Here is a 15809-nt window from a genome sequence, read left to right on the forward strand (position 1 = left end):
AGTAACCTCAATGCACTTAGCAGGAGCCAGGCTAACGTAGATGTATTTTTTCAAGATTGCAAAGAGAAACGGCCAGCAAAGATGAGAAAAGAGATGGAGAAGACCGGAGGGAATTAGGTTGGAACTCATTGATGTAATACAGGTCCTGAATTCTTAACACATGACAGAATTGGGGGTTTGAGCCAAGTTTACCTAGAGATCCACAGCACAGTGAAGCCCCACATGATATCTGAGTTACAGGTGATTTAAGCTTGATCAGTTCCTACAATAAGAAGAAGTAGATTCAGACCATAGCTTTGCTTCTGGCGTGAAGTGACAAAAGCTATGAAGGTGTTTGAGTAATTCTGGCAAAAGCAAGCATTGCATGCTTGGGTATAAAGTATTTTAGCAGTCGGTTGGAGTGAACTGAAGTTAAGCAGCTCATCATCTTTGTATGAATGAATGGGAAGGTGCTAATTGTCTCTGGAAAAGGTTTGTAGGTAGGGGAGCGGTAGGAAGAAAGGGACGTTTGCATTGCTGTATCAGTTATGTTCACACCAGCAGTTGCTGTAAGTGGCAAAAATACACAGGATTTATTCAGAACCCCTAGCTCTCTTTTTCGTGGTTAACCCCCCTCTTAGTGTTTGGATTACAATGGGATAAAGAGCAGGCAGCTGTGTTAAAGCCCTGTGTAAGTGGAGGATGAGTTTATACTTGTCATTTGTACAAGGCAGCAGCAATTAGGAGGCCTGTGGGAGGCTCTTTTGTTCCTTTCACATATTTGTACCAAAGAAAACTTGAGAAAATCCAATTCTGGTTGGATCTTTAATACCTTTTATCCTTTCATGAAGTAATGGTAGTTTTAAAAATATATTAAAAATTAGCTATCCTATGACCAGGTGTCTATTTGAAAAGCAAGGGAATACAAACATTTATGTGAAGAATGAAGCGAAAATCAGTCCACGAGAAATGTGAGGAGATTTGCTTTGTTTTTAACATCGAATACTCTTTGGTTTCTCCTTCACTTTTGAAAATCTGGATTAGATGTAATTAAGTAACTTTTTGAAAATTTGATATAGGTATGTAAGTGCCTCCTGGTTTGTGGGTGCTCTTGCTGACATGCGAGAAAGTGCTGTGTCACACAGCGGTCATCACCGCCACCACTTCTTGTCGCTGGTGATGCTCAGTCAGTCCTGCCAGTTATTGAAAGGCACAGGGACAAGGGGGTGCAGATACTGAGGAGGTGGTGCAGATACTGGGAGGGGCAGTTTGTCCTGTATTCACTTTATCTGAATCATTTAATCTGGTAACAGTGCAATCACAAGCAAATTTATTTTTTAAAGTACATGACCTGTACATTATATTTTTGGATAATCCAGTGACCTTAAAAACACCCACCTGTTACATAAGAAACTCTTAATAGTCGTTGCCTCTTGGGAGGGGAATTGAGGCCAGTGGTAGGAGGGAGATTTTGTTATCATTGTGTATCCACTTTGGGAACCTTTCGCATTTGTACCATGAATATTTATATTCTATATTTTAAAAAAGAAAAGGAAAAGGAAAAGAAGTCCCTCTAAGCATCCATCTCCTGGCAGGATGCTTGGCTTCCCACCCTGCCCCCCTCAGATCTTCTGTGATTTCCTCTGAAAACCCTTTCCCATCCCTCCCCCCAGTTTCTTTCACTTTTGAGAAAATCGCTTTCTGAATTCATTGACTTTCCTGCCTCATCTCTAATTTTGTACTCCCTACCCCTTTCACGAATGTCACCGAAGATTTCTTACCGTGAAATGCAGTAACTTCCTCCGAAACCCTGTTTGACCTTTCTGGGTCATGGACTTGCTCTCTCCTCCCAGCCTGCCTGCATTGCCTCCATGTCCATTTTGACCTCTCTCACCTCTGCTGTGACTCCACCTTTATTCACTCTGTATCATTGTTCTCAGCAAGTTTTTTTAAAACTCTTTGGTGCAATCATCTGTGTCAGCAGATGCGACCTTACTCCTCAGCTCTGCGCCTGTATGTTCACTGGCCCACTAGGCATGTTTAGTTCTCAATTCTGTGGGCACCTCAAGATCAAAATAGCCTGAACGTCTTGTCCATTCCATCACCAGATTGTCCATTCCCAGATTGCCATTTTTCCCACTTGCTGTATTTTAGTACTTAGAGCACCCAAGCCAGAAACCTGGGAATTGTCCTAAATTTTCCCTCCACCTCACAAGGGTTTGGAGTTCCAGGTTGCCTTGCTGTAACATGCAAATATTAGCTCTGTTTTTTATCACACCCTTTCACTTTTTCAAATAAACTCTAAATTGAGCCTCATTCCAGATGGACTTGGGAGAAATGTTATGCATGTGAATGTTCTGTCCTTATTAAAAGTAGTGGGGGCCATTTTAATTATTTCTCCACATTGAGGATTTTGTTTATGAATCCATGGAACCTCATTCCAGGGGCATTTCTGCATTTGAGACATGAGCTTGGTTTTTATTTAAAACTAAGTTGGCAATTATATAACTTCACAGAGTTTATGGTTTATTATTTTGCTACTTATGTTGTTGTATTTTGCTTGATTTCCTATTCAGCCATTTAAAAAAATAAATACAGTTAAGAATGGACTTGTGAGCATCTTTTTTATTGGGAATTGACTTGCCTGTGGTCAGTATTTTTCCTGTTTTTGGTGCCCATTTGGGGTCGACAAGTTTGTGGTACTTCAGTGCCATCACCCCGATTATCCATGGTCATGGGTGATATACTAGTAGAAGTAGGTGATGGCACTAAGATTTACATGGACTTATATTTTGTAATTTTAATTAATTGAGATTTAAAGCAACCCTCCAAAAATAGTTACAAAGAGATAATCATTCTTTGTTTTATGTATTAACAATAATTTGACTGTTTACTTGAATTTTTGTTACCTGTGGTTGTCACCTGAAGAATGTATGGTCAGTGATTTACGTTCTCTCTCTTTTTTTCTCTCTCAGTGCAATGAAACTTCATTCTTTTTTGAAGCTCGGAGTAAAACTGCTTGCAAGCATCTTTGGAAGTGTAGTGTAGAACATCATACATTTTTTAGGTATGTTCATGTGAAAGTTTTTGATTGTTCTAATAAATGAAAATTGCATTTGTTTTTATAACAAGAATTCTGTTCTATCTACAAGTAGAAATTTAGAATTTTTTCTCTTTTAATTTATTCAGTCACCTAATCCTCTTGATCACATTAATAGAAATAGATATATATCCTCAGACATGCATACACACATACATGCACACATAGATATCTTCTTTGCTCACATTATAAGAAAAGGCCAAGGACAATTTTTGTTTGTTTGTTTATGTAAAAAGTACAGCTTTGGTATTCATGGAAAGTAAGTGTTCTGCTATGGACATACTAAATTTGAAATGCCTGTTAGTCATCTAAATGGAGACGTTGGATGTATAAGGCTTACTGGAAAGATCAAGGTTGGCCATGTAAATTTAGTTAGTGTTTAAGCAAAGCTGACTGGATGAGGTCACCTCTGAGAAAAGTGAAGAGACAGAAGCCGGAAGCCAAGGACTGGGCTGTGGGACCCTGCCAGCATTTAGAGGACTGGAAGAGCCAGCCATGGATTGTGAGAAGGAGTAACCTGGGAAGTGTGTAAGAAAATGGAAGCTGAGGGAGGAAAATGTCATGTTGAATAGGGAGCTGGCTACTCCGTTGCATGCTGTGCTCCTGGAAGGTCAAGGGGGGCGTGGAGAATTGACTTTTGGATTGTGGGGATACTTTTTGTTAATTTCACATCGTTATGGTGTAAAGATAACACTAAATTTATTAGGTAATACATTCAGTTGTATTTGTTTTTAAATTTAAAACTGGATTTATTCTTCCCCTTATTCCTATTTGGTTTGCATGGAACAATTTCCCCAAATAGCATGATATTGGAGACATATTCTTACAAAATGACCAGTGTCCTTTTCTGAGCTTGTATTAGGGCAGAGATGTTTCCCAGAAAGCCTGAGACATTACCTCTCGGTCAGGGGGGTGGGTCGAACAGCTCCCCATGGAGGTGTCTGTTGAAGGTACTCTGGAGTGGGAAGTGCTGGACTATAGTACAAAGGAGACTGAACCACTCCTCAGATACGATTAATTAACTGCTGTGAGGACCTTGGCTTGGGTAAATCAACCTAGTGACAAAGTTCCCAAGATCATTTAAGCAGAGAAAGTAATTTGATTTACAACTAAAGCTTCTGAGGGCAATGATGTCTTCCGAAAGTATGAGTATTTCCACATTATATAAGTATACAAATTCCTAGAGTGTGTTTGTTTCAACAGTTAGCTTGTAATAACTGATTATTATTTCCTGCCAATGTGTAGAACAAATAAGATATTTTGACTAGCTGTTAAAGTGTTGCATGATTATATTTTCTACGTAGCTTTTGCTCAAATGTTGCAAAAGTATTTGAGTCTTAATTTTATTTTATTTTAAAAATTCATTAGAATGCCAGAGAATGAATCAAATTCATTGTCAAGAAAACTCAGCAAGTTTGGATCCATGAGTTATAAGCACCGGTATAGGTAAATGTCATTTTTTTTCTTGGGGTGTGTGTGTGTAAATACATAAATATTTAATTCAGCCTGGTCACTCCCAACTGCCCTCCTCTGCTGGCCTGGTCACCCCTAACTGCCTACAACTGCCCTCCCCTGCTGGCCATCTTGTGGTGGCCATCTTGTGTCCACATGGGGACAGCCATCTTTGACCACATGGCGGCGGCCATCTTGTGTCTTGGAATGATGGTCAATTTGCATATTGCTCTTTTATTAGGTAGGATGTCTATATTAGCTCTGTTAAGTTTAGGACATTTAAAATGTACTAGAGTTTATCCAGAACCGGTTTGGCTCAGTGGATAGAGCGCTGGCCTGCGGACTGAAAGGTCCCAGGTTCGATTCCGGTCAAGGGCACATGCCTTGGTTGCGGGCACATCCCCGGGTGGGGCGTGCAGGAGGCAGCTGGTCGATGTTTCTAGCTCTCTATCTCTCTCCCTTCCTCTCTGTAAAAAATCAATAAAAAATATATTTAAAAAAATAAATAAATAAAATGTACTAGAGTTTATCTTCTGAAATGTATTTTGATGCACATATCACTTACTTGTCATTACGTTGTGATTATGAGACAATAGATATTTTGAATAGTAGCTGATTGGTGTTCCTAGGACATTCAGTTGATCCCTTGTTGTAATACAATGTATACTTTATATTGTGGATCAAATCATATTTCTGCAGCATAAAGCCTACATGTAGAAATGCTAGCAATTATATCTAAAATTTATTGAGCAATTACTAAGTGCCATGTATTGTGCTAAATGTTTTCCATTTATTATTTCATTTAATCATCACAGTCTTCTTAATATTATCCTCATCAATATGTGAGGAAACTAAGGCTCAGCAAGGCCAAGTCACTTCTCAAGGTAACCCAGCTAGAAGCAGTAAAGTGGGGTTCACACCCTTGCTGTCTAACTCCAGAGCCTGTGCTTCTGTCCATTGGGCAAACTGTTAGCAATGTTGCAGGAAAAGCTTGGTTGTGATTGTCCTGCAGCCAGGCAGGTGCTTGTGTCTTTTTCTAGTGCCAGTATCAAAAGTGGGAGCTTTCTATGTGGTTTTTTTAAAAATATATTTTTATTGATCTCAGAGAGGAAGGGAGAGGAAGAGAGAGATAGAAACATCAGTGATGAGAGTGAATCATTGATCGGCTGTCACCTGCACGCCCCACACTGGGGATCAAGCCCGCAACCTGGTCATGTTCCCTGACTGGGAATTGAACCATGATCTCCTGGCTCATAGGTCAACGTTCAACCACTGAGCCATGCCGGCCGGGCAGCTTTCTATGTTTTGAAAAAGAATTTGTTTTGTTTCAACTCCTTCTGTTAATAGAGAGTGTGTGAGGTGCAAGACATGGTATTGGGTGCCTAGAGATGCAAAGATTCAGATCTTAGCACCTCCGCCTTCAGAGAGCTACAATATCATTCCGGCAGTGAGGCTGTCCGAGGCCCTATAAAACCCAAGCAGGGTGCAGAAATGCTGCTCAGGAGGTGTGATGCTGTTCTGTCAGCCCCACTGGAGACATCACTGAAAGAAATGCTTACCTAGGAGATTTAAAAGTAAAGCCAAGCTCTGGCCAGGTGGCTAAGTTGGCTGGAGCGTTGTCCTGTGCACCAAAAGGTTGCAGGGTCGATTCCTGGTCAGGGCACATACCTACGTCTCGGGTTCGATCCCCAGTCGGGATGCATATGAAAGGTAACTGGTTGATGTTTCTCTCCCCCTCTGTCTCATTTTCTCTTTCTCTAAAAAATCAATAAAAGTATATCCTCGGGTGAGGATTAAAACTAAATAAATAAATAAAGCCAAGTCAAGTGTTTGTAGGACAATGGTATGCCAGATTTTAATTCCTCTCTCTCTCTCTCTCTTTTTTTTTTTCTTTTTTTTTTTTGTTAATCCTCACCTGAGGATATTTTTTCCATTTCTTTTCAGAGAAAGTGGAAGGGAGGGGGAGAGAAAGAGAGAGAGAAAAACATAGATGTGAGAGAGGCACATCAATTGGTTGCCTCTCACACTTGCCCCAATTGGGGACAGGGATTGAACCCACAACCCTGGTACATGCCCTTGACCGGGAATTGAACCCGAGACCCTGTGGTATGTGGGCTGACACTCTAACCACTGAGCACACCAGCCAGGGCTAATTCCTCTTTTATAACCCACATGATGTTTGGCCTTGAATATGAAACCAGAGATAATCAATAACAGAGTGATTAATATTAAATGTTGACTGCATTCATCTTTACACATTATTCATTTGCATATTTGCTCATTTGATGATGACATATAAAACCTCAGTAATTATGTTATAAATGTTCTTGGTACTTGGTGTTCACTGATAACTAAAAATTGAACCTTTTGCTTATCAGGGTTCTTTCTCAGACAGTGATATAATTATCAGGAATTTAAGGGAAGAGTACCTACTCTATGTTGAGGTGAACAGCTAATAGTCACCATTTGGGCTGTTTTTCCATTTAGAGCATAAAACATGTCAAGGGTTATAGAGAAAATGTGTAACTCTATCTCTGTGTTCCTATTACTAAAATTGCAATTATGCTGCTTAACATATGCTGTAGTTAGTTTCCACAAATTTACTAATACCTGATTTCTCAAATTTATTGAAATGCAAATGTTGTGGCTACTGGGAATTATTATTATTGGATTTTGCATATTAAATAAAATTTCTTCCAAGAAAGTAATTAAAGGTAACCTTTGCAGAATTGGAAGCTCTGCTAAATCTGTTCTAATTTGGTGGCTGGTCTTAACTGCCTAGTCAGCTTTAATGAAACCCAAATCTCCGTCTCTGTCTGTAGGAAGCACTAATGTTACACCATCCCTGGAAGAAATGTGTTTCCTCCCACTGCCCAGAGCCGGTCACGGGCAGGGATGGGTCTCGGACTGCCGGGTGGTCGCCAGCACATGGATTGTTAATTGTCAAAGGAGGAGACATCCCCAGCCTTTAACAAACATCATATGCCTGCTTCTCTCCGGAGGTGCTCTGTAGACCTCGTGGGAGGAAGGCAGTGCTCTGGAAACACAGCCCCTTCCTTTACCCGCAGGCTTTTAGGGCATGAGGGATAAAGAGCAGCAGAGCAGGTGCTGCAGGGTGCGAATGCAGGTGTGTCTGCATTGGTGTGCATGGTTGTGTGTAGACGTTTACAGTGATACGTCTGCAGGTGTATGTGATGTAGGAAGACAGAGTTCTAGTCTTGATCCCTTTCCTGCATCTTCCGGCTTGCTGAATATCAATGAGATTTCAATATTTTTTAGAAAAATTAGTCATTACTTAGGGAAGGGGGAAATATTATACATTTGTAGTGATGTGTGACAGTCAATCAAAATTCCAGATTTTGTGGGGAAATCTGAGCTGAAACCAAACAATCTAATTCCTTTGTTTCATTATCAGAGACCAATAATCGGAAACAGAACTTGATCGAATCTTTGATTAAAATATTTTGTTATACACATATATTTCATTCTCTGGGCCCCTTATAAATTAACTTTGCCTTTACCTGTTAAGTTAGTAGGGGACTCCTTGTTTTGATGAATAAGTTGTGTAGAATTTACATATATTCCAGGAATGAGAATTGGGCCTGAGAAACACCCCCGGGAACCCAGATGACCTTGTAGGACTTAAATCTCATGAACTTTCCACATTCCTTTTTTTAAAAACAAAAGTGTATTTATTTATATTAAAGAAAGAGGAAGAGAGAAGGAGAGGGGGAGAAAGAGAGATACATCAATTGGTTGCCTCCAGCATACACCCTGACCTGGGATCGAACCCACAACCTGGGCATGTGCCCTGACTGGGACTCTAACCGGTGACCTTTCCGTGCATGGGATGGTGCTCAACCAACTGAGCCACACTGGCCATGGCCAGGGCTCCACATTTCTTAAAGCCTGAAAGAGAGAACAAATTCTCACGAGAACCTCCTTTGTGTCATGTGCTTGCACAGGTGTCACTTTATTTAATCCCATAAAATAAGTATGGGACCGGCTCAGTGACCCGCCAAAGGAGGTGTCTCTTCATTTACACAGATGAGAAATTTGAGCCCCAAACTGCAAAGTAAACTAACTGAACTAAAGGTCTTTACCAGTAAGTGGCAAAGCTAGGATTTGAACCCAGGTGTCTCTGTTCTTGTTCTCTTTCCTCTACCCCTCCCTTTGGGTCTGCAGGGCCACTCAGCATAGAATGGGAGTGTGTAAGCCAGGGTGTGAGGAGGAAGGGAGTGGGTGATCATGGGAATAAATCTGCCGCCATTTATCAAATACTGTCTGCTACAAGGAAATAGCAAGAATGCTGCACAATAATATTTCCGCTAGGAAATAGGAAGAACAAGTCGACATATATTATCAATGTTGAAAATAAGGCTCTGGGAGATTTAAAAAATAACCTGTTAAGACCATACAGTTGAGACAGAGCTATGCTTGCAACTGCAGACCAACGGCTTAATGTTCTCTCCCACTGCCCGGCTGTGCCATGCTGACCAGCTGGAGGTCGGGGAGCTTGTTCTAGTCCTGGGTCCTATACAGCCGGTGGCAGATCAGTGTGTGGTTCAGGACCATAGTTTTATTAATCTTGTGATAGGATTTTATCATGTCTCCGTTATTCCTGAGAGAAAACCCATGTGGAAAAATTGAATAATTAAGTAAGATCTCATTATAAAATGTCTCAGTGGTCCACATGATGGGTTATATTTTTAGGGCAAATATTTTTTCTTCTATGCAATAAAGTACACAGTACCCAAGTCTTATAGCAGAGAAAGTCTGTTGGAAGTAGGTCTTATCTCCACACTCCATACTATCTATAATAATAAAAGCATAATATGCTAATTAGACTAGACATCCTTCAGACGACCTTCTGGATGAAGCCAGGGCTGTGAGGGAAGCCCGGGCCCCGGGTGCCAGAGGGAAGCCGGTGCCGGCTGCTGGGGGAAGGAAGGCCTACTCTTGCATGAATTTCGTGCATTGAGCCTCTAGTTTGTAATAATGTGATTTTGCTCTCTATAGGGATTTTTGTTTTTAGCTTTTCAGGAGAGAGATATTGTTTGTGTTAGTGACTTTCTGTACTACCTTTTAAACAAATAGTTAAATTTCAAGTGAGAAAAAAACAACAACCTGTCACAGTTTGCTTCCCTCTCTACCCCAGTTCTCATGAAGTATTGAACACTCATACACACATAGGTGGACCCTGGCATCTTCATTCATGGTAGCTCTTATCAAGTTGTGTCCCCTATTAGCCTGATGATAAGCCTCTTGTTATGGTTGTTTTAAGCATTAAAAAAAAATAATAAAGGTGGATGAGGTAGTGGGGAGGGAAAACTTTCACAGAAGTATGTAAGAGGTAAATTTTGCTTTATAAGTCTCGTTTGGGAGAGATTCACCGATATTTGTTCTGTAAATGTAGGATGAGTAGGATTTGGGGCCATTAAAAGGCTTTCTGACTCTTCTTGAGGTGAATTAAACTAGATAAATAGGAATGCATTTTTCCTTGTCCCTAATGATATTTTCCTTGTACCTAAGTGAAATTTTCACCTAAAATATTTAGATGAAAGCCAGGGTCATTCATTGGCTCAAATTCAGCAGCTGTGGGATGAATTTTCAGCAGGATGAATGTTCACTGAAATCCAGCGAATGAATTTACACATTTCCCAGAGATTAGTCCATCCCCAGAGAAAGCTCACCCTCCTGAATCTTCACAGCACTTTAGGAAAGCAGCACTGTGCGTGGGGTTTCAGGCCTGTTGTAAATCTTCCTGGGCACCTGATCTAGTGCAGGTGAGGCTAGCATACTAAAAGGTTGATTGTGCCATGGCAGAGTGGAGAGTAGACCACACAGTGGTCCCGAGGGGATGCTGTACAACTTGCCATGTGAGTCTAACATGGGGGGATGCTGATTCATATAGAGTCATTGCCCTTATGTAATTCAGCCCAACGTAATTTCTTCATCATTTAGTTGTACAGTTGGAAGGCAATCAGAATTCTCTTATTGCTAGCCCATCATTTTGTTAAATCTAAACCTTAGTCCTCGTTTAATAACCTCCCCCACCCCCGTTTCCTGTTTCTTCTCCTGAAACACATTCCTTCTATCTAACCTTAATGTTTCCTATTGGAGTTTAATACTACTTCCTTGGTCAATATTGCAGTGTGACTCAGTTGGGAGCCCATGTATGCTTACAGCTCCTGTGAGTGTGTGTTTTTTCTTCTTTCCATACTTTGCAGATATTCTGAATGAGCCGTTGTTTAATTTTGTGACTGTGTGGTTTTACTTGTGTTAATCAAAATGTTGCATTTTCAAGTGGCAGGACAGCATTGCAAATGAGTCGAGATCTTTCTATTCAACTTCCCCGGCCAGATCAGAATGTGGCAAGAAGCCGAAGCAAGACTTATCCTAAGAGAATAGCACAGACACAGCCAGCTGGTAAGTCATTGATGTAAACATGCATTTCCTTTTAGGCTGGTGGTGTAAGATATGCTCAGGTGGTGACTATAGCCCAATAGTTCTTTTATTGTTAATACTGGAATTTTTAATTTGACCCTGAAAATATCTAAGCAGTTAGAAATTATTAATAAGTAGACAAGTAGTCAAGTAGTCAACTTGAGTCACCATCGCCTGTCTAATGACTATACTTTCTTTCGAAGAGATTAAAGTCTCAACTGAGTAATTTTTTGGTTGGGTGTATCTGAGATTGGAATTGAAGCAAACTTTTAGAAAAAGTCTTTTTATATACATATGCACTTTATACAGAATTCGGTAGGTTTGTTGTTATTGTTGGTTTTTATTGTGAAAAATAATATACATATAGGAAATGTATAAAATATACATATTTATGCACATACACACAAAAATTAACATAGCTTCAAGCCATGAAGTCCCTCCTATTTGTCTGTTCACATCTTTACCATCCCCTTTCTTTCCCATCTGACTTTGTGATAATTATTTCCTTACTGTTTGTTAAAATTTTACTACTTATGTAGGTTTCTCTGAGCAAACTAACTTATTTTGTCTATTTTTAACATTAGATGAATGAATCATGGTCTCTTTTTTTGTCTTGCTTCTTTCTGTAAATATTATGTGTAGTATATACTAAATGTATTCATTTTTAGTGCTGCGAGTATTCTATTTATGTCAATTTTGTTTATCCATTCTACTATTGATGGACATTTGGATTACTAATATTATTTGTTTTTAATGTAGACTACTTTAATGAAAGCACCTAATCAATCAGTTTTAATCCATGTTTGGTGTTCAGAGCTCATAGCATTTTACTGACTTTGGTTGTGGCTTGTTTATAGATCACCCTTGTCTGACACTCTCCACAGACTTAGACCCAGAGTATGTGCCCATTTTGCAGAGCAGGGAGACATGACTCAGCCGCTAGATAGGGGTGGGGCTGGGATGAAAACCTAGGTCTCCTGGATCATTTTGCTGTATAGCATTGTGTGAAGTGAATGGCATCTTTTTAAATGTTTTTATTGATTTCAGAGAGGAAGGGAGAGGGAGAGAGAGATAGAAACGTCAACGATAAGAGAGAATCATTGATTACTACATCCTGCGTGCCCCCCACTGGGCATCGAGCCCACAACCCACAACCCAGGCATGTGCCTTGATTGGGAATTGAACCGTGACCTCCTCATTCATAGGTTGACGCTCAACTCCTGAGGAACACCAGTTGGGCAAGTCAATGGAATTTTTGCTAACAGTAATTAACCTCTGAACATTGCATGGCAATTAACATAGCATCCGTCCTCCATTGTTTCATTTAACTCTCGTGCCAGGGATATGAAGAAAGTGTTTGAATTTTCTCCACTGCTGTTGGTTGTGAGAATGTCACATGACTCATTGTTTCTAAAGCCAAATTAAATCTGATTGTAGGTCCCTTCCTTGCATTAGGCTGGGAGGAAATGAAATTCTTTCTGATGGGTCTACAGTGGCAAAAATTAGACATGATTTAATTTTGCAACAGATTACCTTGCCACATAAGTATTATCATTATCCCCATTTGGGTGATGAGCAAACTGCGTTTTAGAAAGGTAATTTGGCCGAGATTACTTAATAGGTGCGTAGCTTAGGACAAAAATTATAACCTTAATATTTAATGTCTTTATCTTCATCTTTTGTATTTAATTTTGTATACGAGCAGCCTTAAATCCCGTTTAGATCAAGTCCAGTGTGGTATAATCAGTAAGCAAACTTTAAAATCTTGTGCTATTTCTGAAACGCCATGCCTCATGAAATTATTCCGAGACCCACTGAGAATATAAAAAACATTCCTTGCTTTAAATCAACATTTCATTCCTCTTGAGATGCAGGAAGCATTGCACATGCTTTTTTATAAACCTGTGCAGGTTGCTTCTTCTCTTCTCGTATGTTCTTATAGAAATATCTGCCAATGTAACCCTCCCTTCCTCCTTCCTTCCTTCCTTCCCTCCTTCCTTCCCTCCTTCCTTCCTTCCCTTCCTTCCCTTCCTTCCTTCCTTCCTTCCTTCCTTCCTTCCTTCCTTCCTTCCTTCTTCCTTCCTCCCTTCCTTCTCGTTTTCTTGCCTGCTTTCTTGCTTGCTTTCTTGCTCGCTCTTTTTGGAAGCCCAAATTCTAGAAGCTGATTAATTTAGGGACAAGGGGTTTGGGTTTTCTCATGGCTTATGCAGATCCAGTGAAATGCAGTTTTCACAGAGCAGCCTGGGACTGTATTGAGCCCTCACATCTACCTTCCACCTCAAGTCCCACCGCCACGTGTCCTATTAACCACACTCCCTCTTTGGTGGGGAATAAGAATGTAGCTAACGCATGGCCCAGGTCCTCTAGGACAGCCTCTCAGCATCAGGCGGATCTTTTAAAACTGGAACACATGTATGCTTTGATTATTATAAAAACACATTCTTGCTTTGGAAAATTTGGGAAACTTGGAACCTTCCCATCTATAAAGGAAAAAAGTGTTTTATTCAATTTCATTCTCCTAGTACAAACACTGTATTATATAGCCTCTAGTCATTTGTATATCTTTTCTACAAAAATTATATAGTAATATTTTACAACTTACTTTTCTTATCTAATATATTATGGATATGTTCTAATAAGTTTTTTTAATGTTCTTATACAGCCCCATTTTAAGAGCTGTATATTTTCTCCTGCATATAGATGTATAATGGCCTTGACATAATTTATTCAGCCAATCTTTAGTTCTTGGATATTGAGGCTATTTTAAATTTAGGAGACTATAAATGTAACTAAAGTGAATGTTCTTGTAGTAATATCTTTAAGCATCCATGCTAATTTATTATATATTAGAGGCCTGGTGCATGAAATTGGTGCACAGGTGCGGTCCCTAGGCCTGGCCGGCGATCGAAGCACGAGTGTCTGGCATGGAAGGGCAGGTCCCAACTGACCTCTGGGCCTGAGGTACCACCTGGACTGTGGGCCCCTGTGCACCCCTCTCCGCCTGAGTCACGGTGCCCAAGTCCCCCTACAGAGATGTGGTGAGCACAGCCACACGCCACAGGCCGGAGTGCAGCATGGGCCTCTGGGCTGCCCAGGCCTCGCAGACCGGCTCCTGCATGAACCCATGGGGAGCCTGACCGGCCCCTGCAGTCCCAGCGGCTGTGGCCCGGCTCACCCCGAAGAGGCCACACGGGTGCGGGGCAGGCTCCTTAAACAATGGTGTATTGTCATCTTTAAAAGAGGATTAAATAATGCTGTGTTTAAAAACTAAGACTTTTCTGTGCATATATTTCACTTTGAATTGAATTACTTCCAGCCTAACTTTTCAGGCCTGTGTTCCGCAAAACTGTGATGTGTTTTGGGGACCCAGAGAGAACCTTCCCTTGACAGTGTGTGATTGTCTGGGTGGGGATAGATCACTTAACAGATGTCAATGATGCAGTGTTATGGTTGCTGTCACGTATATATGAAGGATGTTGTGAAGGATGGATTAATGTTATTCTGCCTCTTTAAATGTCACATTTTCTCTTTCTTCTAATTCACCTGTACTCTGCTTTGAGCCTCATTTGAATCCAGCTGTCAGAGACCCAATCTCAGCCATCTCCTACTCCTCAGGTCATGGTTGGGTTCTAACTTGGAGCAGAATATCTGAAGGGGGCCTTCTTGTCTTCAACTATGTCAGTCACAACTGTGCTCCTTGTCCCAGCCCACCAGGCCCCATGAGGGTGGGCAGTTCTGTGTGAAGCTGGGACACTGGGGGCGGGAAGGAAAGGGTTCTTTGGTGAGCCTCCTCAGCTTAGGCTTGCCAACCAGTGGTTGTTGGTGCCAACTCAGTGCTTACAGGAATCCCCAATTTGGGGTGCGGTGAAGAAGGAAACTGCAAACAGCTCAATTATGATACAGCACGGCTGTGGAATAGCTCAGTAGTGTTATAGCTCAATTATGAAACAGCTTGGCTATGAAACAGCACATCTCTGAGGTGGCTCTCGCTCTGCTCTGCTCTGCTCTGCTCTGCCCTGCTCTGCCCTGCTCTGCTCTGCTCTGCTTGGGTCTAGTAAGATACCTTTGGTGTTTCAGCTCCAGCCTGGGAAATGCAGTCTCTAGTCTTCAGTGAAAAGGGAAAGTGCCTTTTCCAAGCCAGAGGGAAATTGACTTATATAGAGAAACCTCTGGTCCCTGACTGGTTTGTACTCATGCAAACGAGGACTCCAAATCCTCGCAAAATGTCCTGATCGGTCAGAAAGGAGCCGCTCTGATTGATCAGTGATGGTACTGATAGGGACCGAGCTGTGCAGCTCTAATTGGATGGGGCGGGGGTAGGTAGGTGGGGGAGCCTCAGTCCTAATGGTTGAAATACAATTCCAGGAACTCCTTTACAAGGGCTGACTCAGATGGCAGGAACACAGTACAGATGGCAGTTCAGCGCAGGCTTCTCCCTGAAGTGCGTCTCGCACCCGAACCGCATGTGTAGAAAAGGCTGCTGGGCTCTGTTTTTAAAATCTGAGCCCAGTTAACCACCCAAAGTCCTTCTTAGTAGGTATCTTCTTTCTCAGGGTCCACACCTATTAACCAGAAATAGCTGTTGTGTGACCAAAGACCAGTTGTAGCAGAGCAATTGTCTCAGTGAAGGTGAAATTGGAAAGGGAATTTGACTTAAGACAAAAGAAAACAAAACAGAAGAACCTATAAAGTTGTAGGTCTAGTAAATCAATCATTAGCTATTTATATTGGAATATTATCTAAAGCAAATGATTGATGTTTAGGATTAAGCCTGCCTAGAGAGACCTTGCTCCCAGTTCCCCTGTAAGACTTTCCTGTGGAAGGAAGGAGG

The 15809-nt window shown here is 41.1% G+C and overlaps 1 protein-coding gene across 3 annotated transcripts in view; it reads left to right on the forward strand.

The window, feature by feature from the left end:
- The window catches only part of EPB41L4A (erythrocyte membrane protein band 4.1 like 4A), a 218207-nt gene that overhangs the window by 152413 nt on the left and 49985 nt on the right, over positions 1–15809 (forward strand). For all 3 annotated transcript variants that reach the window (XR_008555830.1, XM_008144480.3, XM_028149759.2), the window contains exons 10-12: positions 2955–3046; positions 4448–4525; positions 10839–10960. Coding sequence is in view for 2 of the 3 variants with exons in the window: in XM_008144480.3 (XP_008142702.1) it covers positions 2955–3046; positions 4448–4525; positions 10839–10960 (292 nt within the window). In the remaining variant the exon portion in view is untranslated. The remainder of the gene's footprint in view (positions 1–2954; positions 3047–4447; positions 4526–10838; positions 10961–15809) is intronic.

The sequence above is a fragment of the Eptesicus fuscus genome, chromosome 4 (assembly GCF_027574615.1).
Source record: "Eptesicus fuscus isolate TK198812 chromosome 4, DD_ASM_mEF_20220401, whole genome shotgun sequence".
Classification (NCBI taxonomy): Eukaryota; Metazoa; Chordata; class Mammalia; order Chiroptera; family Vespertilionidae; genus Eptesicus; species Eptesicus fuscus.